The following is a 27,689-nucleotide window of genomic DNA, read 5'->3' as shown; positions in this document are numbered from 1 at the left end:
AAAACATGATAAATAATGAATCAGCTAGACTAGTTACACTATCTACTATCTACTCACATACATTATCCACTGAACCGAATGAAAATAAGAACAAATTTGATTCAAAGCCCTAGTTATACTGTAAAAATGCAATCAGAATAAAGCCTAAACCCTGAACACACTAAATATCAAGTGAATAAGAATCACCAAGCCCAACAAACCAAACACAATTCATATGGTGAATAAATCGTTATATGCTTTCAATTATCAAGAATCGTATTTCTTCATGTAATAGAAGTTGACTGAATAGAGTAACAATCAAGTTCAAACACCTAGTTACACTATCCACTGGACTGAATGAAAATAAGAATAAATTTGATTCAAAGCCCTAGTTATACAGTAAAAATACAATCAGAATAAACCCTAAACCCTGAACACACTAAATATCAAGTGAATGAGAATCACCAAGCCCATCGAACCGAATACAATCCATGTGGTGAATAAATCATTATAAGTTTTCAATTATCAAGAATAGTATTTCTTCATGCAATAGAAGTTAACTGAATAGAGTAACAATCAAGTTCAAATACCTAGTTACACTATCCACTTGACTGAATGAAAATAAGAACAAATTTGATTCAAAGCCTTAGTTATACAGTAAAAATACAATCAGAATAAAGCCTAAACCCTGAACACACTAAATATCAAGTGAATGAGAATCACCAAGCCCACCGAACCAAACACAATCCATGTGGTGAATAAATCATTATAAACTTTCAATTATCAAGAATAGTATTTTTTTTGTTGCCCACGGTATTCCCCAACTCGACAGGTCAAGGACTAATCTGTCGCGGATCTGAGCTCCATTTAAGGGTCTGCCGCTGGCCAATGGATTACTGCATGCACAAGGTGGGATTCGAACCCCCGACACTTGCTTAAGCGGACGAGTGAGCTGACCACTCGACCAACCCAAGTTGGTTTCAAGAATAGTATTTATTCATGAAATAGAAGTTAATTGAATAGAGTAACAATCAAGTTCAAACACCTAGTTACACTATCCACTGGACTGAATGAAAATAAGAAGAATTTGATTCAAAGCCCTAGTTATACAGTAAAAATGCAATTAGAATAAAGCCTAAACCCTGAACACACTAAATATCAAGTGAATGAGAATCACCAAGCCCACCAACCGAATACAATCCATGTGGTGAATAAATCAGGATAAGCTTTCAATTATTACGAATAGTATTTCTTTATGCAATAGAAGTTAAATGAATAGACTAACAATCAAGTTCAAAGACCTAGTTACACTATCCATTGAACTGAATGAAAATAAGAACAAATTTGATTCAAAGCCCTAGTTATATTGTAAAAATACAATCAGAATAAAGCCTAAACCCTGAACACACTAAATATCAAGTGAATGAGAATCACCAAGCCCACCGAATCGAACACAATCCATGTGGTTAATAAATCATTATAAGCTTTCAATTATCAAGAATAGTATTTCATAAACTTTCAATCATCAAGAATAGTATTTCTCCATGCAAAAGAAGAACTGAACAGAGTAACAATCAAGTTCAAAGCCCTAGTTACACTATCCACTGAACTGAATGAAAATAAGAAAAAAATTATTCAAAACCCTAGTTATACTGTAAAAATACAATCAGAATACATTGATCTACTGAACGAAGGAAATCAATCCAGTAAAGCTAAAATGCAACTAGGAAAAAAACGTTACATTGTGAGATTTCAAATGAACAGTAGTTTTTTTCATACCTTTGTTAGTCTCTGTTGCTGTTTTCGTTCATTTTTGCTTGTTCGTTGTGAAATCTTGTCGCAATTCTTCTCCAGTAGTGGTTTCTGCAGAGAATGTGACTGAAGTTTGAGTGATTTTGAGAGAGATTCGAAGAGAAGGAGTGATTTCGTATTGAGAACGAAGTAACGTTTCTTCATAATGAGCACGAAGTAACGAAGAGGTTTTCGGGTGCGTGTTTTCACGCTTCATTAATGCACGTGAGTGAATTTGAGTTTGGGTCAACTTAGATACACATAGATATATGGATGTGTAACAGACTGATTTTCTATAATAAAATATATTAACTTAAAACGGAAGACGCAAACACTTATTAACATGCATAATAGAGTATTCCGTTCAATGAAATAAGAATTATACTTTTTTATAAAAAAATATTTTCCATGAATATTGTCGCTGGGGATAAAATACTTAGATATTGCAAAAATTTTATTTGTTTAACGTTAAAAATGTTTGGTATTTTTCTTTATATTCATACGAATAAATTACGAATCTGTTTCTTTACATATTTCTAGAGTATAATTTCTGAAATATCCCTAATATTAAATATTATAAAAAATATTGGAAAAGGAAATATAATAATTAAAGAATTTATATGGATTTTTAAATAATACTACAATAGTGTTTATTTCTATAGTACAGGTGTTCCTTAAACATGGGTATTTGGTATATTTGATAAGTAAATTACACCTAACAAAACTTTTTAAAATCTGAAATATATAAAGGAGTATATTATTCTCATGTGATAATTCTAAAAAAAACAATATCAGGAGCTGACACTTTTTATTAATATTAATTAATATTTTAAAATTTAAATTAATATCTTATTTTTATATAATTAAAATTTATAATTTATAATAAATTTAATTTTTAATATTTAAAATTAGTTAAATATTAATAAAAAATTAATAAATTTTATTAATCACTTAGCATTGCTCTTCTAAAAAATAACTTAAAATAATTTGATACAAACACCCTCTTATTTTGAGATGAGTTTTTTTTCTACAAGTACTTTTAGTTTAGTGTATATGGATATGTATATTGATGCAAATTTTAGAAAGTTGTGAGGTCAAAATTATTTTGATATACTTATTTGCATAATTATTTTTTTCATTTAATTGATTATGCAGAAATAATTTATGTTTGACTACTATAGTTCGAAGGTGATATTAATATAATTTATGTTAAAAGGAAATTCTATGATAATTACATCGTATTTTTTCTACATTCTTACACACACAAAAATTATATAAGAGCCACTTAGATAAAGATATCTAAAACGTCTTTTTTTAAAAATATTTTTTAGTAATTAAAATTTAACACATATAATCGATTAAACTATATTATTTTTATTAAAATTAGGTTAGAGAAACTAATTTGACCAAAAAATAGTGAATCAAATTTTAAATTAATCTAAATTAATATTATTTTTTATAGAAAATGACTACAATACCCTTATTATAGAAAATAACTAAAATACTCCTATTATATATATTAATTTTTTATAGAAGTATTTTAGTCATATATTTTCTATAATAAGGATATTGTAATTATTTTTTTATAAAAAATATTAATTTAAACCGTTTAAGATTTGATTCACCATTTTTTCAGTCAAATTAATTTGTCTGGTCTAATTTTGACAAAATAACACGATTTATTCGATTATATGTGTTAAATTGTAATTACTAAAAAATGTCTTTAGAAAAAGACGTTTTAGATGTCTTTATCTGAATAACTCCCAAATTATATATAATAATAGTGAGTATCTATTCCTATTGTAAGGAATAATAAAATTGTTAATCCAAAAATATTTTCTACAAGTATAATTATCCGTGCCATGCACGTGATAAGATCGAATAAAATATCAAAATGCTAATTAAATAAAAACAGAAAAATAGTATTATAAAATTTATAAAAAATAATAATAAATAAAGCAAACCTCTAATAAAATTTTCATTAAAAATTTAAATTGTAAACAAATTAAAAAATTGGTATTAGGTCAAATTATTAATTTTAAGAATATAACTCATTTAATCTATTTCACGTGTCAAAAATCTAATATATTATAATCTATTCAACGAATGAGATCAAACCCCATGTTTTAAACGTCTTTGCTTGAGTAAAAATTTCAAATTATCCTTTTTCTAATCCTAATTTTAACACTTCTCTTTCAAATCTTAACCCTCATTTTATTCTTTTTATGGATTTTACTATCTCCTTCACCAATACTACTGCCACCACTACCAACCGTTAGCCTCACATTCTTTCTTTTCCATTGTCACAACAGCAACAACGACAGTGATGATCGAACATGGTGACAACAACAAAGCAGCACCTATTTCACTTGACCAGGCACGGACCCAGTAAGGGCAATGAGGGGGCACTTGCCCCACTGCTTTTTCATTTTTTTTTCAAAATAGTTATATATAATAATATATCTCTACTTTAAATTTTAAATGATCCCACTACAAATAAATTACACTCAATTTGTTAAAGTTTCAAATTAATTTTTTTATTTTCTATTGTTTTTACTATTATTTAACTTACTTAAATTTAATTTTTGTACCGTTACTCTTTTATTCTCTTAATTTGTTTTTTTATTTTTATATTTTTAACATTTTTTTTGTCTAGTAGTCATCTTTTGTTCATCAAAAAGTAAATTTTAAATTCTCTATATTTTTTATATAATTTTCTATGACTCTATGTATCTTCCAATTTTATTGTTTTTCTTTTTAATATTTTTAATAAGAAATTTTAATTCAAACAATTATAGTTTAGGTATTAATCTAATATTTCTCTTCATGACTTTATATATTTTATTTTATTCTCAATTTATTCATCTTTATTACTTATTTTTTTATCTTTATTCTATTATATAGACCTGTGTTGCATATAAAATTTTAAAATAAATTAATTAATTTATTAATTTAGAATATATTTTTTATTTTTAAAAATAGTAAAGATAAAATATTTTAATTACAATACATAATTAAACAGATGAATAAAATCTTTCATCTAACATTATATCAAAATTAAATTAAAAAATATATAACAAACTTAATTATTTTAAAAAGAATGAAAGAAAAATATTGTAAATTAAGGTTATATTATTTTATATACAGATTTAATTTTTCTAGTATTTATATATAATTCTAGTTTTGAATTATAAATACTAGTGTGTCATTAGCTGTTAATGTGGCAGTTGAGTTAATCTTTTATTATTAAATGTGTATAGTTAATATAACAAGTTATCTATAATTTAATTAAAATATTTTAAGTTTAAGTTTTAGAAATAAAAAAATATTTTTTATAAAAATAAAAGTGTTCATTAACTTTTTTTAATTTTTATATCTTTATATAATTAATAATATTCAATAAAATTTATTTTAGTGTATATATTTTTGCCCCACTCCTAAAATTTTCTGGATCCGTCACTGCACTTGACCTTCTTCTTCTTCTTCTTCTTCTTCTTCTTCCTCCTTAAAACGTGAGTTGATAAGGTTAGGGATTCACAGAATCAATCATGTCAAAATCTAAATCTACCACTACCACCAGAGAAACCCCAATCGTCGCTATTTCACCGTCAAACCGATGGGATCGTCAGCGGCGTTTTTCGTGATCTGCATCCTTCATTCGCCATTAGAGGAAACTAATTGTTCTCTGCTTTCAATCCCTAAAAATCCACCAACGCCACAATCTCATCCCACCCATTCTAAATGAATCATTAATAATCGGTTTTAACTAACAACATCAAATGCCATGGCAGATGACTGCATCAAACGACAGCATATTATTGCTGCAAACCCAATATGCGGAATTGAAACTAAAAAAAATAGGGATAGTGTGAACAGTAGTAGTGCCGATGGTAGTGGTGGTGTTAGTGAAAGAGGTGGTAAAATTTATGAAAAGAATAAAGAGAGGGTTGAGATTTAAGAGAGGAATGTTGAGATTAGGGTTAGAAAAAGGATCATTTAGGTTTTTAGCTAATTTTTCAACATTTAGATAATTTTATCGTACATAACCCATCTTTTATAAATACAAGTGTAACTACCCGTGCCATACACGTGATAAGATCGAATAAAATATCAAAATGCTAATTAAATAAAAATAAAAAAAATAGTATTTTAAAAGTTATAAAAAATAATAATAAATAAAGCAAACCTCTAATAAAATTTTTATTAAAAATTTAAATTGTAAACAAATTAAAAAATTGGTATCAGGGTCAAATTATTAATTTTAATAATATAACTCATTTAATCTATTTCACGTGTCAAAAATCTAATATATTATAATCTATTCAACGAATGAGATCAAACCCCCACGTTTTAAACGTCTTTGCCTGAGTAAAAATTTTAAATTATCCTTTCCCTAATCCTAATTTTAACACTTCTCTTTCAAATCTCAACCCTCATTTTATTCTTTTTATGGATTTTACTATCTCCTTCACAAACACTACTGCCACCGCCACCAACCGTTAGCCTCTCATTCTTTCTTCTCTATTGTCACAATAGCAACAACGACAGTGATGATCGAACATGGTGACGACAACAAAGCAGCACCTATTTCACTTGACCTTCTTCTTCTTCTTCTTCTTCTTCTTCTTCCTCAAAACGTGAGTTGATAGGGTTAGGGATTCGCAGAATCAATCATGTCAAAATCTAAATCCACCACTACCACCTGAGAAACCACAATCGTCGCTATTCCACCGTCAAACCGATGGGATCGTCAGCGGCGTTTTTCGTGATCTGCATCCTTCATTCGCCATTAGAGTAAACTAATTGTTCTCTGCTTTCAATCCCTAAAAATCCACCAACGCCACAATTTCATCCCACCCATTCTAAATGAATCATTAATAATCGGTTTTAACTAACAACATCAAATGCCATGGCAGATGACTGCATCAAACGACAGCATATTATTGCTGCAAACCCAATATGCGGAATTGAAACTGAAAAAAATAGGGATAGTGTGAACAGTAGTAGTGCCGATGGTAGTGGTGGTGTTAGTGAAAGAGGTGGTAAAATTTATGAAAAGAATAAAGAGAGAGTTGAGATTTAAGAGAGGAATGTTGAGATTAGGATTAGAAAAAGGATAATTTAGGTTTTTAGCTGATTTTTCAATATTTGGATAATTTTATCGTACATAACCCATCTTTTATAAATACAAGTGTAACTACCCGTGCCATGCACGTGATAAGATCGAATAAAATATCAAAATGCTAATTAAATAAAAACAGAAAAATAGTATTATAAAACTTATAAAAAATAATAAAAAATAAAGCAAACCTCTAATAAATTTTTTATTAAAAATTTAAATTATAAACAAATTAAAAAATTGGTATCATGGTCAAATTATTAATTTTAAGAATATAACTCATTTAATCTATTTCACGTGTCAAAAATCTAATATATTATAATCTATTCAACGAATGAGATCAAACCCCCACATTTTAAATGTCTTTGCCTGAGTATTTGTCTCTAGCAAAAATACCAAAACAAAAAATTATTGTTACATTGGACGATTTTAATACAAAAAAAAAATATTAAGGAAGATTCTAAATAAAAAATTACGTTGGGGACGGTTTTGATTCTGAACCTCAACGTTAGGGGACCAAAATAATTATCCCTATTATCATCATCATCATCATCATCATCATCATCATCATCATCATCATCATCATCATCATCATCATCATCATCATCATCATCATCATCATCATCATCATCATCATCATCATCATTATTATTATCATTATTATTATCATTATTGTTATTATTATTATTGTTGTTGTTGATGGTTATCAGTGGCTAAGAGAAGGGGGGTTGAATCTTAGCCCCATTTTTGTTTGATAATACTTGCTGACCTTTGAAGCCAATTTTGGAAACTTCTTGTCTTTTTATCTCGTGACTAGCCACGAGACTTTTTCTTTTGTCTCGTCCCCAGCCATGAGACTTTTCTTTTTGTCTCGTCACTTGACACGAGATATTTTTGGTTTTTGCTCCTGTGCAGTAGAAACAGAAATGGAGTAGAGAAGAGAGAAAATTACACCCAGATATATCCTGGTTTAGCTGCTAAGTGCAGTGCAGCCTACATCCAGTCTCCATCACAAACATGATGAAATTTCACTATAATCTTCCTGATTACAGACTGTAAAGTGCTAACCCAACTTACAAGGGAATTCCCACAGAATCATGAAACACAACATAGATGAACAAAGGAACTCTAAGGACATCTATGGCTTTTTCTTTTAATTTTGCACTCTCTGCCTTTTTTCGCTCTATGGCTTTTTCATACAAACCTCAATGTTTGCCTTTTTCCATGAGACTCAAGACATGACAAAATTAAATAGAAAAATTACAAAATAGAATACATTGAAGGAGAAGAAAATCTGTTAGCTCAGGTAGCTCTGAGAACCATGTGCCTTGCACTCTCACACTTTCTCCTTTTTCCAAACCGTGGCTGTTCTCTCTTTTTATAGAAGAGGGAAGCGTCCACATTTGAAGCCAAAAACCAAGCCAACTTCTTCTTCTCCAAGAAACAAAACCGGTTCGGCCAGAGAGAGAGAAGAGATAACCTATGCATAATCCAACATGCAATTACCTCTAGTCCTTCCTTGGTCATCACTCTTCATCAATCCGAGCGCTCCATCCTTGGCTTGCTCTCCAAGATGGATTTCTGGCACTTGATGTTTTATGATGATGATGACTTCTTCTACTCTACTTTTGCTTCCTTCCTCATGTAGCCACCCTAGCTACCTTTTGTGATGAGTGAACCCAAAAGTAGTGACAAGCCATCTCCTCCAAGATCTTCTCCTTGCTGGCCGAATCTCCTTCTCTATTTTTGGTATGGAGAAGCTGAGATCTCATCACCATATCTTTCCTTTCATGGTTACAGATCTTAGCCACTATATTTTTTATGTTTTCTTGCCATCATTGTGATGGTCTTTAGACGTGCCTTTCCTTCTTTTCGGTAGCTCAATGTAGCTTCCATGGTTTGCCGGGTATTATCCGAAAGAGAAGAAAGAAAGAATGAATGAGAGAGAAGAAACAAATGAAAGAGAAGTAATTAAATGAAGTTAAACAAATTAAGTAGAAAAAGTTGCTTTTACTTCCCTTGCTTGAGTGGCGTGCTGCACAAAGTAAATCAATCATGTCACTCATACTCTCTCTCTCATTTATGTTTCCAATGCATGTATTAATTCTCTTCAACAAAACTTTGAGTTCCATTACATGCTCAAAGAAGAGATCCGTTGAAGGCCTCAACAAATGACAACATTTGCTTTCCTGATGAATTATTTTCGGATCATGCATTGGGACTTATAGCAAAACATGATTAACTTGGGCTTGTAGCAATAATGGATCAATTTGGCCCAATAAAAATAAAACATTGTTTCAGCCATTATGATCACAATGGTTTAACATCAAGGCTGAATGTAAATTGTTCCAATGGGCTTGCTTTAATATTTTTGTTCTATTCGGCCCATAAAAGAATCTGCACAGCAAAAAATTATTATAATTAACATACTTTAATCAAAAATAAATTAATAACTTTGCTGTTAATAATGTTTGATCATCATCAATTTAGATTAGAGTTTTCCAAACTCATCAATCTCCCCCTTGATGACAAACATTATTAAAATTAAAATGGAAGGGAATTTAAGAATTAGAGTATAGAGTACTCCCTTTGTAGATTTGTATTTCTCCCCCTTTTAAATTGTCACAAGACTCCCACTTAATATATGCCATTCTTATCAAGGAAAGCACTAACCTGTAACAGTTTTAATCAAGCTCAAAGTAACAATGTTATTCAACATATTAATTTTGAAATGTTGAATGCTTGATTTATGAGCAGATGATAATCAAAACTCATTTGTTATCATAAATTGATTTTCTGCTCAAACTTTACACATATCAATTGAGTAAAAAATATGTTGTTTCAAAAGATTTTCAAATATTTTCCAGTCAAGATATCAGAGCAATATTATTATGGCAAGAAAAATATTTTTGGAACACACATGATCACATGACATCTTTTAGATTTTATATATCACAGTTTAAAGGAACTGCCAAAAAATTATCAAACCAGCATGTTTACCAAGATGAATCAGAATATTCCTATTTTGATAGAAGCATGCATATTCATCAAGATAAATCAATCAGGCAGTCATATAATCAAAACAAATGTATTGTCAAACATCATAAACCAAATGCATTTCCAGTAGTAGCAATCACAGTGAAGCAAATGCAATATCAATATTATCAACATGCTTTATCAAGCATCAGATGTATCTCTTTTAACAAGGGTGATCATGAATTTTCAAAAGAAAATTTCATCCCCTGTATTCTTTTGGATTTCAATTTTCATCTTTCTCCCCCTTTTGTCATCAAAGGGGCACCTGCAAGGAGTTTTAACATATGAAACAGAGTATGCAAAATATAACCCCAAAAAAATAATCCAAAAGTATTCACAAAGTATCACAGAGTTATACTACTAGTAGTATCCAACCCAACAAAACAAACTAACAAATTGAGCCTAAGTGTGCCAATATCAAACAGTAAACAGAAGTTTAATCATCAGAGAGATTAAAGTCAGATCCCTCGGCCCCTGCTTCACTACCCACTTCATCATCAAGGCTTTCCAGCATTAGACCGACCCTTTCTTGGCATTTCTTCCAGGCCGACTCATTTTCATATGCTAGTTTGTGTGTAGACTTATGAAATTGAACCATGAGTTCGGACATGTTTGAGAATTCTGTGAGAATGTCTCTGAGGAAATCGGTCGCCTTTGAGGATTTTGGCCGGCTTTCAAAATCATCATCAGAAGCCATAGATTTCTTTCCCTTTTTAACAGCGCCGCCTCCTTTGATCATAGAGACTTTGTTTTCTACATCCTCATTTGTTAAATCTACCTTAAAGTACTCAAAAATGCACGTGACATTCCATAAGGTAAATTAGTATTTTTTGTAATCTTTACAGACTCCCACATATGTCTAATCATGAGATAACTAAATGAAATAGAAGATGAAGTAACGAGAGCAAAGATTATGAGACAATCAGATACTGTTACCCTGTTATGAGAGCCACTATGTGGGGTAAGAATGTGAGTTATGATGCGGTGCAGTAGTGAGTTGGTTGGTCCAAGAGCCTTGTGAGTAGGAACAGTGCCGTCTAGTCCAGACAGATTTTCACAAATTTGATGAAGAACTTGCTTGTATGTGACCCCAACGTGTGCATCCCATTTGTCAGTCATGTAAACCCTCGGCCCTTCATCAGTGTAACCAAGGGCAGAGCCAATGGTCTCAACATTCAGAGTGATATGTACACGCTTCACGTAGGAGTGAAGACTACCATCAATCAATCTCAGATTCGCATAAAACTGTCTTACCAACCTTGGGTAAACCATTTTGTGAATGAGGAGCAATGGAGACCATTTGAGATTGTCAAACAGAGAATGTAAATTAATCCCTTTGGCAGCCAGAGAATCAAGATTCACCAAGTATGAGGGACACAGATGTCGCTTTTCCAAAACCTCTTTGTGGAATTCATAGAATGCACATGTAGAAAACCTTGAAGGATCAAAATGAGAATGTGGTTTATGAAATTTGTTCTTGAAATCCATTGATCCAAGGTTCGCAGGTTCCCGGGTCTCATGAAACACGAAACCTTTGGTTTTCTGAGAGCTTTTTCCAGATGCATGAGGGGTGGACTTCTTCGGTGGTGATGGAGGAGGTGATGTATGAGATTTCTCTTCCTCTTCTTCCATGCTTGGTTCCTTGTTCTTTTCACTTTTCCTCCTTCCAAAAGATTTCTGGGCTATTACTTTACGCCTCATTGGTTCGGATTTCTTGGTGGGAGATGAAGGAGAAGAAGAAGAAGTGGAGTGAATGTGTATGTGTGTGTGCGTTTGGGGAGTGGAAGGCTTTTGAGAGAGACGAATTCTTTCACTCTTTCTTGGTGTTGTTTTCTTCTTTATTAGGAAGAAGATGAAGGGTGATGGAAGTTAGAGAGAGAGAGGGCCGAAGGGTGAGGTGAGTGGAGGGAGGTTAGAGGGACATTAAATGCTTATTGGAAAGAGATAGTGGAGGGAGTTATTAACCATTAAGGGCGCGGTTATTAATCAGGGAAGTTTCAAAAAACTGAAAAGGAGTTTCTTTGAATCAAGGGATTAGTTGGAAGGAAAGATTTGATTTGACAACATGCTTCTTCCAACAAGATTTGATAAGACAACCAAGAGATTTTGTAATTTTATTTTTCAAAAAAAATTAGGAACTAACAAAACTGTCATGGTGGGGTCAAAGATATTTGGTAGGGCCCATGAAAATTAAATTCTACGTTGCCTCCCCCTTGATTATAGCTCTTCCATCATGCCCTCATTTTTATCTCGTCCAAACCTATGAGACAAAACTGAACAGAGTCAAATATTCACAAGTTATCAATAGAACTTAAATCAAACATTTCCAAACTTTTTCTCAAGGTGCAGAATCTGTCTTCACAGAGGGGTTTTGTAAAAATATCAGCAATTTGGTCTTCAGATTTTACAAATTGAATATCAATAGTACCCTTTTGCACATGCTCTCTAATAAAATGATATTTTATCTCAATGTGCTTAGTTCTTGAGTGCAAAACATGATTTTTTGAAATGTTTATAGCACTCATATTATCACAAAATAAGGGTATACTATTGATCTTTAATTTGTAATCTTCCAATTGTGTTTTTAACCAAATTAACTAAGAGCAACATGCAGATGTGGAAATGTATTCTGATTCAGCCGTGGATAAAGCCACTGTGGCTTGCTTCTTGCTTGACCACATGTTGAGTGAGCTTCCAAGGAAGCAACACATGCCGGATGTGCTCTGTCTATCCACTCTATCTCTCGCATAATCTGCATCACAAAACTCTACTGCACAAAAGTCATCAGATTTAGGATACCATAATCCAAAATTACAAGTCCCCTTAATGTATCAATGATGCGTTTAATAGCCGTAAGATGAGATTCTTTTGGGTGAGATTGAAACCTTGAGCATACACCCACACTTTGGACAATATCCGGTCTAGAGGAGGTAAGGTACATAAGTGAACCTATCATTCCTTTATACCTTGTTTCATCCACATCTTGGCCATCATCATCCTTTTCAAATTTTGTGTTAGGATGCATTGGTGTACCCATTGGTTTGGAATTTTCTAGGCCAAACTTTTTGATAAGTTCTTTTGCATACTTTTCTTGGTTAATAAAAGTACCGCTAGGAGTTTTCTTGATTTGGAGGCCAAGAAAGAAAGTTAGCTCTCCCATTAAACTCATCTCAAACTCACTAGTCATAAGTTTTCCAAACTCTTCACACAAGGATACATTGGCCGATCCAAATACAATGTCATCAACATAAACTTGAACAAGGAGTATATCATCATTAGATGCTTTAATAAATAAAGTAGTGTCGGTGGTACCCCTTTGAAATTGATTTTCCAACAAGAAAGCACTAAGCCTTTCATACCAAGCTCTTGGAGCTTGTCTAAGACCATAAAGAGTCTTAGATAGTTTGAAGACATGATTTGGGAAATCTTTATGTTCAAAACCGGGGGGTTGAGCCACATACACTTCTCTATCAATAAAGCCATTAAGGAAAGCACATTTAACATCCATTTGAAACATTTTGAAACTTTTATGGGCAGCATAGGCAAGAAGCAACCTAATTGCTTCCATTCTAGCTACCGGAGCAAAAGACTCATCAAAATCTATACCTTCTTCTTGATCATAACCTTGGGCCACTAATCTAGCCTTGTTACGAACAACTTGTCCATCCTCACCAAGTTTATTTTTAAATACCCACTTAGTACCTGTAACTTTCTTACCATCCGGATGGGGTACTAGTGTCCAAACCTCATTCTTGTCAAATTGAGCAAGCTCTTCTTGCATTGCTTTAACCCATGATGGATCTTCAAGAGCTTGTTTGACATTGTTGGGCTCCATTTGTGACAAAAAAGCAAAATTACTTGGTTCGGATTGTCTTTTGGTGGAGGATCTTGTTGTTACTCCTTGAGAGGGATCACCGATGATAAAGTCATGAGGATAGCCCCTCATAGACTTCCATTCTCTGGGTTTTTTAAGTGGTGTTGAGCTTTGATGAGCTTCTGGTGGTCTCACTGTCTCAGTTTCTCGTGTCTGCTCAGGAGACAAAATGGAAATATCTCTTCCGATCTGACGAGATAAAACTGGGCTGGCAGAATCCTCATTCTGAACAGATTTGGGATTTTCTTTACTTGTTCCAGCTTCTTCACCATCTGAATCATTATCTATCACAACACTGAAAAATAAATTAGAATCACAAAAAGTAACATGTATGGGTTCCTCTATGGTTCTATGCTCTTTGAGATAAATTCTATAGGCCTTGCTTGTGGTGGAATATCCAACAAACATTCCTTCATAGGATTTTGGATCAAACTTTCCAAGGTTTTCTTTATTATTAAGTACAAAACATTTGCATCCAAAAACATGAAAGTACTTAAGATTTGGAGGGGTTCCTTTCCATAGCTCATAAGGAGTTTTCTTCAATCCTTTTCTAATGATTGTCCTATTCAAAATGTAACAAGCTGTATTCACAGCTTCATCCCATAAAAATTTAGGAATCTCATTCTCACAAAGCAGCCCTAGTCATCTCTTGAAAGCTTCTATTCCTTCTCTCAACCACCCCATTTTGTTGGGGGGTTATAAGGCATGAAAAGTTATAAGAAATTCCTAAGTCATCACAGAATTTTTCAAAATTTTGGTTTTCAAATTCTCTTCCGTGATCACTTCTTAAATGGGCAATTTGTAAATCCTTTTCATTTTGAATTTTCTTTCAAAGAGTGGAAAAGGCATGGAAAGCATCATTTTTATGAGCAAGGAAAAGAACCCAACCAAATCTAGAGTAATCATCTACCACTACAAAACCATAGTGTTTACCTCCTAAGCTTTGAGTTCTTGTTGGTCCAAAAAGATCAATATGTAACATCTCTAATGGCCTTTTGGTTGAGATTCCATCTTTAGGTTTAAAGGAGGATTTTACTTGTTTGCCCAATTGGCAAGCATCACAAGTAAGATCCTTATCAAATTTGATTTTTGGAATTCCTCTAACCAGATTTTTCTTAACTAGCTTAGAAATTTGGTACATGCTTGCATGACCCAACTTTCTATGCCATAGCCATTTTTCAGATTCAAGATATGTAAAGCATGTCACATTTTATTCTTTTAGGTCCTCAAGAGTCAATCCATACACATTATTACATCTTTTAGCTTCAAATAAAATATCCCCAGTTTTCTCACAAACAACTAAACAAATAAACTTCCTAAAAATAACCTCAAAGCCTAAATCACATAATTGACTAACACTAAGTAAATTATGTTTCAAACCATGTACAAGAAGAACATCATTTATACAAGATGAAAAATTTTTACCAACTTTCCCAACAGCCACTATTTTTCCTTTTGCATCATCACCGAAAGTGACAAGTCCTCCATCATATTCATCAAGCTTAATGAAGAAGGTTGTCTTTCCGGTCATATGCCTAGAGCATCCGCTATCCATATACCACATATTTTTTTTCCGTTTGGATTCTAGGCACACCTACAAAACAAGCTTAAGTGACCTTAGGTATCCAAATTTTCTTGGATCCTTTCACGTTAAACCATCTCTTATGTCCTAAGCCATTATAATAAAAAAAAAACTTTACAAACTTTATCACCAATCATTCTTTCACCAAAAAAATATTGAATAGGAAAGTGTCCATTTCGATTGCATAGTCTACAAAAGCTTGGAGTTGCTGTTTTGTTAAAGTAGGTGGGGTCTTGAAATCTTGTATCATTAGAGGATGAAGCAAAGTTTTCAAAATGAGATTTTTCAGCAGATTTATAAAACCCTAGCCCAGCCTTATCATAAAGAGGTTTTTGACTAGCCAAGATATGATTTAGATTTTCAGAACTTTGAGTGAACTTGGCTAAGTCTTTCTTAAGCCTTTTAACCTCTTTAAGCAACTCTTCATTCCTTTTAAAACAATCTACATATGCAAGAACGGAATGATCACTTTCACAGCTCTTAATTTGGGCTTTTAACTGCTTATTTTCTTCAACAAGATCACAAGCAGTTTCGGCCTCCCTTACTTTTTCTTTAAGAAAACTGTTTTCAGCTTTAAGAATGGTGATTTGTTGTTCAAGTTCTTGATTTTCCAGCAGGAAACATCTTATTTTTTCAGAAAGGTGGTCTATCATAAGATGAAGATCTTCAGAGTTAGGGTTATGAAAGACTACCTGATCTATGTGATCTGCCATGAGACAAGGTTGTGACTTGGTCTCGGATTCCTCATCATCATCATCCGAGTCATTTTTCAAATCTTCCCATGAAGCCATCAGTCCCTTCTTCTTTTCTCTTTTTGGCTTCTCTTCCTTCTTTAACTTGGGACAATCAGATTTGAAATGCCCCATTTCCTTGCAGTTGTAACAAGTTACTTTGCTAAGGTCTTTCTTCATTTTTCTTGAGCTGCTGCCTTTGCCTTTGAGCTTTACCATTTTCCTAAATTTTTTTGCAAACAACACAAATTCATTTTCAGATGAGTTATCACTGGATTCATCATCCAGAGGGTTAGTGACAGATGAAAAAGTTATTCCTTTCTTTTTTGAATCCTTTTTTAAGTAGGTATTTTCAAAAGCAAGTAAATTTCCTCTCAAATCATCATAAGTCATAGAGTCAAGACCACTACTCTCAGAGATAATTAAAGCTTTTGTTTCCCACTCTTTTGTGAGACATCTCAACACTCTTCTCACTAGCACAGATTCAGGATACTTGATTCCAATAGCATCCAAGCCAACAATAATGGTGTTGAAGCGTTCAAACATCTCATCAATGGATTCTCCTTCCTTCATTGCAAACATTTCATACTCTTTGTTTAACATATCTATCCTGGTCTTTTTCACAATGGTTGTTCCTTCATGAGTAACTAGGAGTTTATCCCAGATTTTCTTTACTGTTATGCAACGTGATACCCGTCGGTACTCCTCAAAGCTGATAGCATAGTTGAGCAGATTGATAGCTTTGTTGAGCTCCACCTTTTTTCTATCTTCTTCCGTCCAACTTGCTTCTGGTTTAGGAGAGACAACTCCTTCGGCACTTGTAACAGTTGGATACTGAGGGCCTTCCAGGATAATCTTTCAAAGTCTGTAATCCACTGCTTGCACAAATATCTTCATCCTCTCCTTCCAATAGGTATAGTTTTTCCCATTGAAAAGAGGGGGTCTGTTGCTTGATTGTCCTTCGGTCAGATTGTAGGACACCAAATTTGAGCCACTATTTTCTGCCATGAGGATCTTTACTCCAAGCTGCAAAGCTTGATCTCTTTGAGACCAAGCTTTGATACCAATTGATGGTTATCAGTGGCTAAGAGAAGGGAGTTGAATCTTAGCCCCCTTTTTGCTTGATAATACTTGCTGACCTTTGAAGCCAATTTTGGAAACTTCTTGTCTTTTTATCTCGTGACTAGCCACGATACTTTTTCTTTTGTCTCGTCCCCAGCCATGAGACTTTTCTTTTTGTCTCGTCACTTGACACGAGATATTTTCAGTTTTTGCTCCTGTGCAGTAGAAACAGAAATGGAGTAGAGAAGAGAGAAAATTACACCCAGATATATCTTGGTTCAGCTGCTAAGTGCAGTGCAGCCTACATCCAGCTCCATCACAAACATGATGGAATTTCACTATAATCTTCCTGATTACAGACTGTAAAGTGCTAACCCAACTTACAAGGGGATTCCCACAGAATCATGAAACACAACATAGATGAACAAAGGAACTCTAAGGACATCTATGGCTTTTTCTTTTAATTTTGCACTCTATGCCGTTTTCCGCTCTATGGCTTTTTCATACAAACCTCACTGTTTGCCTTTTTCCATGAGACTCAAGACATGACAAAATTAAACATAAAAATTACAAAATAGAATACATTGAAGGAGAAGAAAATCTGTTAGCTCAGGTAGCTCTGAGAACCTTGTGCCTTGCACTCTCACACTTTCTCCTTTTTCCAAACCGTGGCTGTTCTCTCTTTTTATAAAAGAGGGAAGCCTTCACATTTGAAACCAAAAACCAAGCCAACTTCTTCTTCTCCAAGAAACAAAATCGGTTCGGCCAGAGAGAGAGAAGAGATAACCCATGCATAACCCAACATGCAATTACCTCTAGTCCTTCCTTGGTCATCACTCTTCATCAATCCGAGCGCTCCATCCTTGGCTTGCTCTCCAAGATGGATTTCTGGCCCTTGATGCTTCATGATGATGATGACTTCTTCTGCTCCACTTTTGCTTCCTTCCTCACGTAGCCACCCTAACTACCTTCTGTGATGAGTGAACCCAAAAGTAGTGACAAGCCATCTCCTCCATGATTTTCTCCTTGCTGGCCGAATCTCCTTCTCCATTTTTGGTATGGAGAGGCTGAGATCTCATCACCATATCTTTTCTTTCATGGTTACAGATCTTAGCCACTACATTTTTTATGTTTTATTGCCATCATTATGATGGTCTTTAGACGTGCCTTTCCTTCTTTTCGGTAGCTTAATGTAGCTTCCATGGTTTGCTGGATATTGTCCGAAAGAGAAGAAAGAAAGAATGAATGAGAGAGAAGAAACAAATGAAAGAGAAGTAATTAAATGAAGTTAAACAAATTAAGTAGAAAAAGTTGTTTTTACTTCCCTTGCTTGAGTGGCGTGCTGCACAAAGTAAATCAATCATGTCACTTATACTCTCTCTCTCTCTCATTTATGTTTTCAATGCATGTATTAATTCTCTTCAACAAAACTTTGAGTTTCATTACATGCTCAAAGAAGAGATCCGTTGAAGGCCTAACAAATGACAACATTTGCTTTTTTGATGAATTATTTTTGGATCATGCATTAGGGCTTATAGCAAAACATGATTAACTTGGGCTTGTAGCAATAATGGATCAATTTGGCCCAATAAAAATAAAACATTATTTCAGCCATTATGATCACAATGGTTTAACATCAAGGCTGAATGTAAATCGTTCCAATGGGCTTGCTTTAATATTTTTGTTCTGTTCGGCCCATAAAGGAATCTGCACAGCAAAAAATTATTATAATTAACATACTTTAATAAAAAATAAATTAATAGTTTTGCTGTTAATAATGTTTGATCATCATCAATTTAGATTAGAGTTTTCCAAACTCATCAATTATTATTATTATTATTATTATATTTTCGATTGATAATTAATAAGTAATTTAATAACGTATTAAATATTGATTTTATATAACTATAATAAAGATATTTTTCTAAATTAGTATAATTATGCATTATTGCTTAAATGCTAATTATAGTATAAGTATAATAAAGATATTTTTATAAAATAAACTTAGAAGAGAAAATAGTGCATTCATTTTGGCGGAAAAATGAATTCATGAAGAATCGACACCTCACTTTTATTAGCTGGAGAAAAATTCAATTTTAGTATATTAAGTAGAGAAGTTAAGGTTGTCATTTAATTTTCCAGAGCTTATCAATTGACGCGGCTTTTCTATGTTTTTAACCTATTGCTAAGATTCTCACAAATTTAAACAGTAAGCTTTGATTTAATCAATATATGTTTAATAAAAAATAGTATGGTTTCTATTTTAGTAGAAAAATTTTCGATACCCATAATAAACGTATGCTTGCACAAAAGTAGTCCTGTATGATTTAATCACAACAAGTGTAATTACCCGTGCCATGCATGTATCATGCACGTGATAAGATCGAATAAAATATTAAAATGATAATTAAATAAAAACAAAAAAATAGTATTATAAAATTTATAAAAAACAATAATAAATAAAGTAAACCTCTAATAAAATTTTCATTAAAAATTTAAATTGTAAACAAATAAAAAAATTGGTATCAGGGTCAAATTAATAACTTTAAGAATATAACTCATTTAATCTATGTCACGTGTCAAAAATCTAATATATTATAATCTATTCAACGAATGAGATCAAACCTCACGTTTTAAACATCTTTGTCTGAGTATTTGTCTCTGGCAAAAATACCAAAACAAAAAATTATTGTTACATTGGAGGATTTTAATACGAAAAAAAACGTTAAGGAAGATTCTAAATCAAAAATTACGTTGGGGACGGTTTCGATTTTGACCCTCAACGTTAGGGACTAAAACAATACTTTTCTCTATAATTATCATATTATTATTATTATTATTATTATTATTATTATTATTATTATTATTATTATTAAAAATATTTTCGATTGATAATTGATAAGTAGTTTAATAATGCATTAAATATTGATTTTATATAACTATAATAAAGATATTTTCCTAAATTAATATAATTATGCATTATTATTTAAATGCTAATTATAGTATAAGTATAATAAAAATATTTTTATAAAATAAACTTAGAAGAGAAAATAGTGCATTCATTTTGGCGGAAAAATGGATTCATGAAGAATCGACACCTCACTTTTATTAGCTGGAGAAAAATTCAATTTTAGTATATTAAGTAGAGAAGTTAAGGTTGTCATTTAATTTTCCAGAGCTTATCAATTGACGCGGCTTTTCTATGTTTTTAACCTATTGCTAAGATTCTCACAAATTTAAACAGTAAGCTTTGATTTAATCAATATATGTTTAATAAAAAATAGTATGGTTTCTATTTTAGTAGAAAAAGTTTCGATACCCATAATAAACGTATGCTTGCACAAAAGTAGTCCTGTATGATTTAATCACAACAAGTGTAATTACCCGTGCCATGCACGTCTCATGCACATGATAAGATTGAATAAAATATTAAAATGATAATTAAATAAAAACAAAAAATAGTATTATAAAATTTATAAAAAACAATAATAAATAAACCAAACCTCTAATAAAATTTTCATTAAAAATTTAAATTGTAAACAAATTAAAAAATTGGTATCAGGGTCAAATTAATAATTTTAAGAATATAACTCATTTAATCTATGTCACGTGTCAAAAATCTAATATATTATAATCCATTCAACGAATGAGATCAAACCTCACGTTTTAAACATCTTTGTCTGAGTATTTGTCTCTGGCAAAAATACCAAAACAAAAAATTATTGTTACATTGGAGGATTTTAATACGAAAAAAAACGTTAAGGAAGATTCTAAATCAAAAATTACGTTGGGGACGGTTTCGATTTTGACCCTCAACGTTAGGGACTAAAACAATACTTTTCTCTATAATTATCATATTATTATTATTATTATTATTATTATTATTATTATTATTATTATTATTATTATTATTATTATTAAAAATATTTTCGATTGATAATTGATAAGTAGTTTAATAATGCATTAAATACTGATTTTATATAACTATAATAAAGATATTTTCCTAAATTAATATAATTATGCATTATTATTTAAATGCTAATTATAGTATAAGTATAATAAATATATTTTTATAAAATAAACTTAGAAGAGAAAATAGTGCATTCATTTTGGCGGAAAAATGGATTCATGAAGAATCGACACCTCACTTTTATTAGCTGGAGAAAAATTCAATTTTAGTATATTAAGTAGAGAAGTTAAGGTTGTCATTTAATTTTTCAGAGCTTATCAATTAACGCGGCTTTTCTATGTTTTTAACTTATTGCTAAGATTCTCACAAATTTAAACAGTAAGTTTTGATTTAATCAATATATGTTTAATAAAAAATAGTATGGTTTCTATTTTAGTAGAAAAAGTTTCGATACCCATAATAAACGTATGCTTGCACAAAAGTAGTCCTGTATGATTTAATCACAACAAGTGTAATTATCCGTGCCATGCACGTATCATGCACGTGATAAGATCGAATAAAATATTAAAATGATAATTAAATAAAAATAAAAAAATAGCATTATAAAATTTATAAAAAACAATAATAAATAAAGCAAACCTCTAATAAAATTTTCATTAAAAATTTAAATTGTAAACAAATTAAAAAATTGGTATCAGGATCAAATTAATAATTTTAAGAATATAACTCATTTAATCTATGTCACGTGTCAAAAATCTAATATATTATAATCTATTCAACGAATGAGATCAAACCTCACGTTTTAAATATCTTTGTCTGAGTATTTGTCTCTGGCAAAAATACCAAAACAAAAAATTATTGTTACATTGGAGGATTTTAATACGAAAAAAAACGTTAAGGAATATTCTAAATCAAAAATTACGTTGGGGACGGTTTCGATTTTGACCCTCAACGTTAGGGACTAAAGTAATACTTTTCTCTATAATTATCATATTATTATTATTATTATTATTATTATTATTATTATTATTATTAAAAATATTTTCGATTGATAATTGATAAGTAGTTTAATAATGCATTAAGTATTGATTTTATATAACTATAATAAAGATATTTTTCTAAATTAATATAATTATGCATTATTATTTAAATGCTAATTATAGTATAAGTATTATAAAGATATTTTTATAAAATAAACTTAGAAGAAAAAGTAGTGCATTCATTTTGGTGAAAAAATGGATTCATGAGAAATCGACACCTCATTTTTATTAGTTGGGAAAAAACCCAATTTTAGTATATTAAGTAGATATATAAACCCATATATTATAGTTTTTGAATACTACTTATACTTCTTTTTAACCGTGAATATTTCTTTCTCTCTTCAGTTTTGTTTGGCACCTTGAAAAGAAATAAAACGCTTCCTATTTATAAGCTAAAATCTTTACGTTGCATTTCTCAATACACATCGACTCTTCTACAAATTTTTACATCACATTACTCTTCAAATTTCCTACTAAAATTACTTCTTCCTTTTTAATTTTTAAAAATGCCTTTTTTTTTCTCACCTTGTTGTAAAATAAACAAAGAGAGAAAAGAATTAAATATAGAAATAAAATAGTGAGAAAATTTTTTTTTGTTTAATATTCTCTAATATCTATATATATCTCATTATAATTAAAATTTTATAATACATTCTCAATAATAATATGTTTACTGTAATCTAAGAGCATCTCCAACGAGCATATAAATGGAGCCCTGCTACTGTACATGTCAGAGAAAAAAGAGAGATGGGACATTGGAGAGAAACTATTTGAGTTCCTTCACGCCATTCGAAGCAAGGGAGTCCCTCTGAATAGGGACTCCCATTAAGCAATCAACAATTGCCACTTGGCAATTAAAATAAAAAAATAAATAATTATATAAAATATTAATTAATTAAATAATTATATTAATTAAATAAATAAATATATTATATAATTAAATAATAATTAATTTAATAATAATTATAATGACTAATTATATTAAATATTAATAATTTTATTTAATTAATAATTTATATTAATTAATTAACTAATAATTAATTAAGTAATTAAATTATAATTATTTTATTAATAATTATAATAATTAAATAAATTAAATAATTAAATATTTATTTAATTAAAAATTTATATTAATTATTTATATCATAATTAATATTAAATATTATTTATATTTATATTATTATATTAATTTAGTCGTTGTAAAACTAGCCGTTGTAAAAATAGCCGTTAGAAACTAGTCGTTACTATGTTACCATTATTATTAATAAATTAATATTTTGTTACTCTATATATACCACTTACATACACTTGTATTATCACACTCTCTACAACTCTTCTTCATCTTCTTCTAAGTTTACAAAATCAAAGTTCTGCTACTATTATTTTTTGTTCGAAAAAATGGATCCAAACCAACTCAACTCTTTCTTCAATTACTTACAAAACTTTCCTCAAATTCCAAATACCCAACAATCTCAAACCTCAAACTCTCAAGTTCCAAATCAAAACTTCATACTACCAAATACATTTCAAAATCCAAATCCACAAAATCTCTCTAATTTCAATTTTCAAACACCTTATAATAATCAATTTCCTATATTCCAACCACAAAATCAAAATTCACAAACACCCCATTTACCATTTTCATCCATATTTAACCCTTCTATCGGAAATGTTACTCCAACTTCCTTGCCGTTTCCAACTCAATTTAGTGCTTCAAGACATAACTCATCTGGTGTTGGTGGCTCTTCTAACCCATCCTCTCAGACTCCTATACAATCTAGTCCAAATTCGCAATATTCGGATTTTGCCAACCCTCATGGATTAGATGCTATTGACCTCAATGATGATATTGAAGATCGGAGGCAAGATAGTATTCAACACTGGCATTGGAAAGAGGATGAGATGTTGATCAGTGCATGGTTAAATGTTTCAACTGACCCTGTAGTTGGTACCGATCAAAAGGGGGAAACATTTTGGAGTCGAATTCATAGCTACTGTTTAGAATTTTGCACCGACATGACAAGGGGGGTAGTTGCATGTAAGAAACGATGGTATAAGATCAACAAGGCTATGGCACAATTTGCTTGTTGCTACGATCAAGCTAGTCGAAACATAAGGAGTGGTTCGAACGCTGATGATATAAAGGAGTTGGCTTATAAACTTTATTCCACACATTATGGTCAAAAATTCACTTTTGAGAGGCATTGGAACATGCTTCGGCTGGAGCAAAAATGGAGAAGTCAACTACCTACACAGAGTGGCGGCTCAAAGAGACTGGAGCATACTCATCCTCATCAAACCCAGAAACACCGTTGGCTGATGAACCCGGTGTGGACTCTCCCGTTCGCCCACAAGGATCAAAGAAGAGCAAGCGAAAAGGTAAGGGAAAAGCACAGATGTCTGAAGATTTTAGTGAAAGAAAATCATCGGTTGTCAAAAAATTATCTCTCATGGAAGATATTAAGAATGTTAGAGAAAAAGAACTACTGGAAAGGGAAAAAGAAAGAGAAGAGGAGAAGGAACATAGAGCAAAGATGTTGGCAATCAAAGAGAAGGAGTTACAATTTCAAGCGGCAATGAAAGAACAAGAATTACAAACTCAGAGGTATATTAAAGAAATGGAGATAAAAGCAAAAGAAAGGGAAATGGAAAGGATGGCCAAAGAAAGGGAAAGGGAGATGGATATGCAAATACTTAATGCTGACACGTCTACAATGAGTGAAAAACGACGAGCTCTTCATGAGATTGCATGTGAAAAAATAATTGCCAAGTGGTTTACTTAATGGTTCCTTGTATTCGTAGAGTTATGTAGTATGTTCTTATTTTTATTGCGTATTGCTGGTATGTGATGTAGTTTGTTTTATTTATTTCTGATGTAAGTTTTTAAATTAGTCAATATTATTGTGCCGTTATTGTTTATGAAAGTGACCATTGCAAAACTAGCCGTTAAGTAGCCGTTGTAAAACTAGCCGTTAAGAAGCCGTTGCAAAACTAGCCGTTGCAAAACTATCCGTTAACTAGCCGTTAAGGTACTTATTACAGACACACTTATAAATATCAACTATCAATAACTCCTCAACTCCACTTCAACTCTTATTTCTCACCTCGAAAGAGAACTAAAAATTACATTTCCAGATATGGCTAGAAATTTTGATGATATGTTTAATGAGGCTTTGTATGGCAAAAGAAGACGGCAAGATAACACACTCATAGATAATTGGATCGATGAGTATTTACTCGAAGATTCAGAAGAAGAAGATACCGATAGAAGCTCTATCCCAATTACTCGTAGATGGATCAACAGAGATCGAGAAGCAGGACATGATCGCCTTTTCCAAGATTACTTTGCAGATGATCCGGTGTATCATGCTGACATTTTTCGACGGAGATTTCGAATGAGAAGACATGTGTTCCTTCGGATAGTAGACGCTCTCTCAAACGTCTATCCTTATTTCCAACAGAGGGTTGATGCAACTGGAAGAAGAGGCTTGTCGCCACTGCAGAAATGTACTGCTGCGATACGGATGTTAGCATATGGCGTAGCAGCTGATGTTGTTGATGATTATGTGCGCATAGGCGAGAGCACTACAATTGAATGCTTGGAAAAATTTGTTGAAGGTGTCATTTCGGTGTTCGAGGATGAATACTTGCGAAAACCAAATCCAAATGACGTACAACGCCTACTACAAATGGCAGAGGGTCGTGGCTTCCCTGGCATGTTGGGTAGCATTGACTGCATGCATTGGCAATGGAAAAATTGTCCAAAGGCGTGGAAAGGTATGTACATGAGTGGTTATCGTGGGGTTGCAACCATAGTACTTAAGGTTGTAGCATCTTCAGACCTTTGGATATGGCATGCATTCTTTGGAGTTTCTGGTTCAAATAACGATATCAACGTGTTAGATCGTTCTCCCGTGTTTGATGACATTCTAAATGATCGTGCTCCGGAGGTAAATTATACTATTAATGGTAATAATTATACAATGGGATACTACTTAGCAGATGGTATTTATCCTGAATGGGCCACATTTGTCAAATCAATCTCAAAGCCACAAGGGGAGAAACGCAAGTTATTTGTACAATACCAAGAAGGGCAAAGAAAAGATGTGAAACGAGCATTCGGAGTGTTGCAAGCACGCTTTGCAATTATACGTGGTCCAGCTCGTTTTTGGGAAAAGAAGAAGCTTGCCAACATAATGAGAGCTTGTATTATATTGCATAATATGATTGTTGAGGATGAAAGAGACACTTATGCAGAAAATTTTGCTCAAGGCTTAGAGTATGATGATGTTGAAAATGGCTTATCACAACCTCAGTTGGGAGAAGAAGATTTTGCACCATACCATCAATTTCTCCAAAGAAATGCCCAACTTCGAAATAGGCAGCAGCATAGACAATTGAAAGAGGACTTGATTGAACACATATAGCAATTTCACAATGCTTGTCGTCAACTGTAGAATTTAATTATATTTTTTTTGTATTAAGTAATTTTACAAATTAGTGTAATCCCGAATTATATATCGTGTATTATTGTTATATATAAATTTATTTAATATTAATATCTTTTAATAGTGAATTATTTTTAAATTTAAATATTTAAATTACATTATTAAAAAAAATTAATTACATTAATTTCAAGTATTTTAATTAATTAATTAAGTGGGACCACAACAGGGACTAAAGTTAGTTCCTCCTAATGGAGAAGAGAGAGATGCTTTGAGTTCCTATTTACTGTTTATGACGCAAAAGCTGATGTGAAGTTACTTTTTATAACAGGAGCCATAAACAAGAATTTGGATGAGTTATCTATTGGAGATGGTCTAAGAGAAAGGTGGATCGATTGCTTAAACTTTACAAACACCTTTACCTTTATAAATCCATTTATAAATTATAATCGTGATGACTACGAGAGACTTGAGGTCCATAACAAACACCTTTTGACTCATGTTACGCGCATGATGGAAATTGCATAATTAACCTAATAATAAGCAATACTCTGTCAATTTCCAACAAATTTTTAATTCAAGATTTTAATTTTAATAAATTTTAATTATTAAATTAGTCTTTAATTTTATGAAAAAATTTAATTTTTATATCAAATTTTACTATAAAATTAGACAAGTCAATTCTTATTTTTATTTAACAAAAATATAAAAAATTCTAAACAATTTTAAAATTTGTATATCAATATCTTGATTTAGATAAATAATTGAGTAAAGTATCGTTTTTGTCTCAAACGTTTGGGGTAAGTCCTATTTGTATCCCTAACGTTTAAATCGTCCTATTTGTATTCTTAACATTTATAAAAGTGATTCAATGTTATCCTACTATCAATTATACTAACAAATCAGATGATATTTTTCAATTATTCTCACTTGGATGTATTCATTCTCAATTAGGTTTCACTTGGATGTGTTCTATTTTAATATTATACTCACTATTTATGTTTAGATTCAATTATGTCCCTAGAAAAGTGAATTATGTAAATGTTGTAGGAATTAGTTTCAACATTTGATGAGCTATTTTTTGGAGTAGATCATCGATTCTATTCGAGACATTTGTATT

At 31.6% G+C, this 27,689-nt stretch overlaps 1 protein-coding gene across 1 annotated transcript; it reads left to right on the top strand.

Annotated features, from left to right (window-relative positions):
* The first annotated feature begins 11,787 nt into the window (after positions 1-11,787).
* Positions 11,788-26,925, top strand: LOC140178720 (uncharacterized). Its single transcript, XM_072215950.1, has 4 exons — positions 11,788-11,822; positions 23,834-24,503; positions 25,295-26,439; positions 26,901-26,925. The coding sequence occupies exons 1-4, from the start codon at positions 11,788-11,790 to the stop codon at positions 26,923-26,925; spliced, it is 1,875 nt and encodes a 624-aa protein (XP_072072051.1).
* Positions 26,926-27,689: the final 764 nt, after the last annotated feature.

The sequence above is a fragment of the Arachis hypogaea genome, chromosome 14, assembly GCF_003086295.3.
Source record: "Arachis hypogaea cultivar Tifrunner chromosome 14, arahy.Tifrunner.gnm2.J5K5, whole genome shotgun sequence".
Taxonomy (NCBI): Eukaryota; Viridiplantae; Streptophyta; class Magnoliopsida; order Fabales; family Fabaceae; genus Arachis; species Arachis hypogaea.
Note: the sequence above shows the minus strand (reverse complement) of the source record. Positions and strands in the feature narration are given on the sequence as shown.

What these genes read in the sequence shown, in the direction of transcription:
- LOC140178720 (XM_072215950.1), top strand. Translation starts at nt 11,788, where the DNA reads ATGGAAGTTAGAGAGAGAGAGGGCCGAAGGGTGAG. An exon ending in AGAGAGGGCCGAAGGGTGAG is followed by an intron (nt 11,823 to 23,833) that starts GTGAGTGGAGGG and finishes AACTCAATTTAG; the next exon opens with TGCTTCAAGACATAACTCAT. An exon ending in AATGGCTTATCACAACCTCA is followed by an intron (nt 26,440 to 26,900) that starts GTTGGGAGAAGA and finishes TTTTTATAACAG; the next exon opens with GAGCCATAAACAAGAATTTG.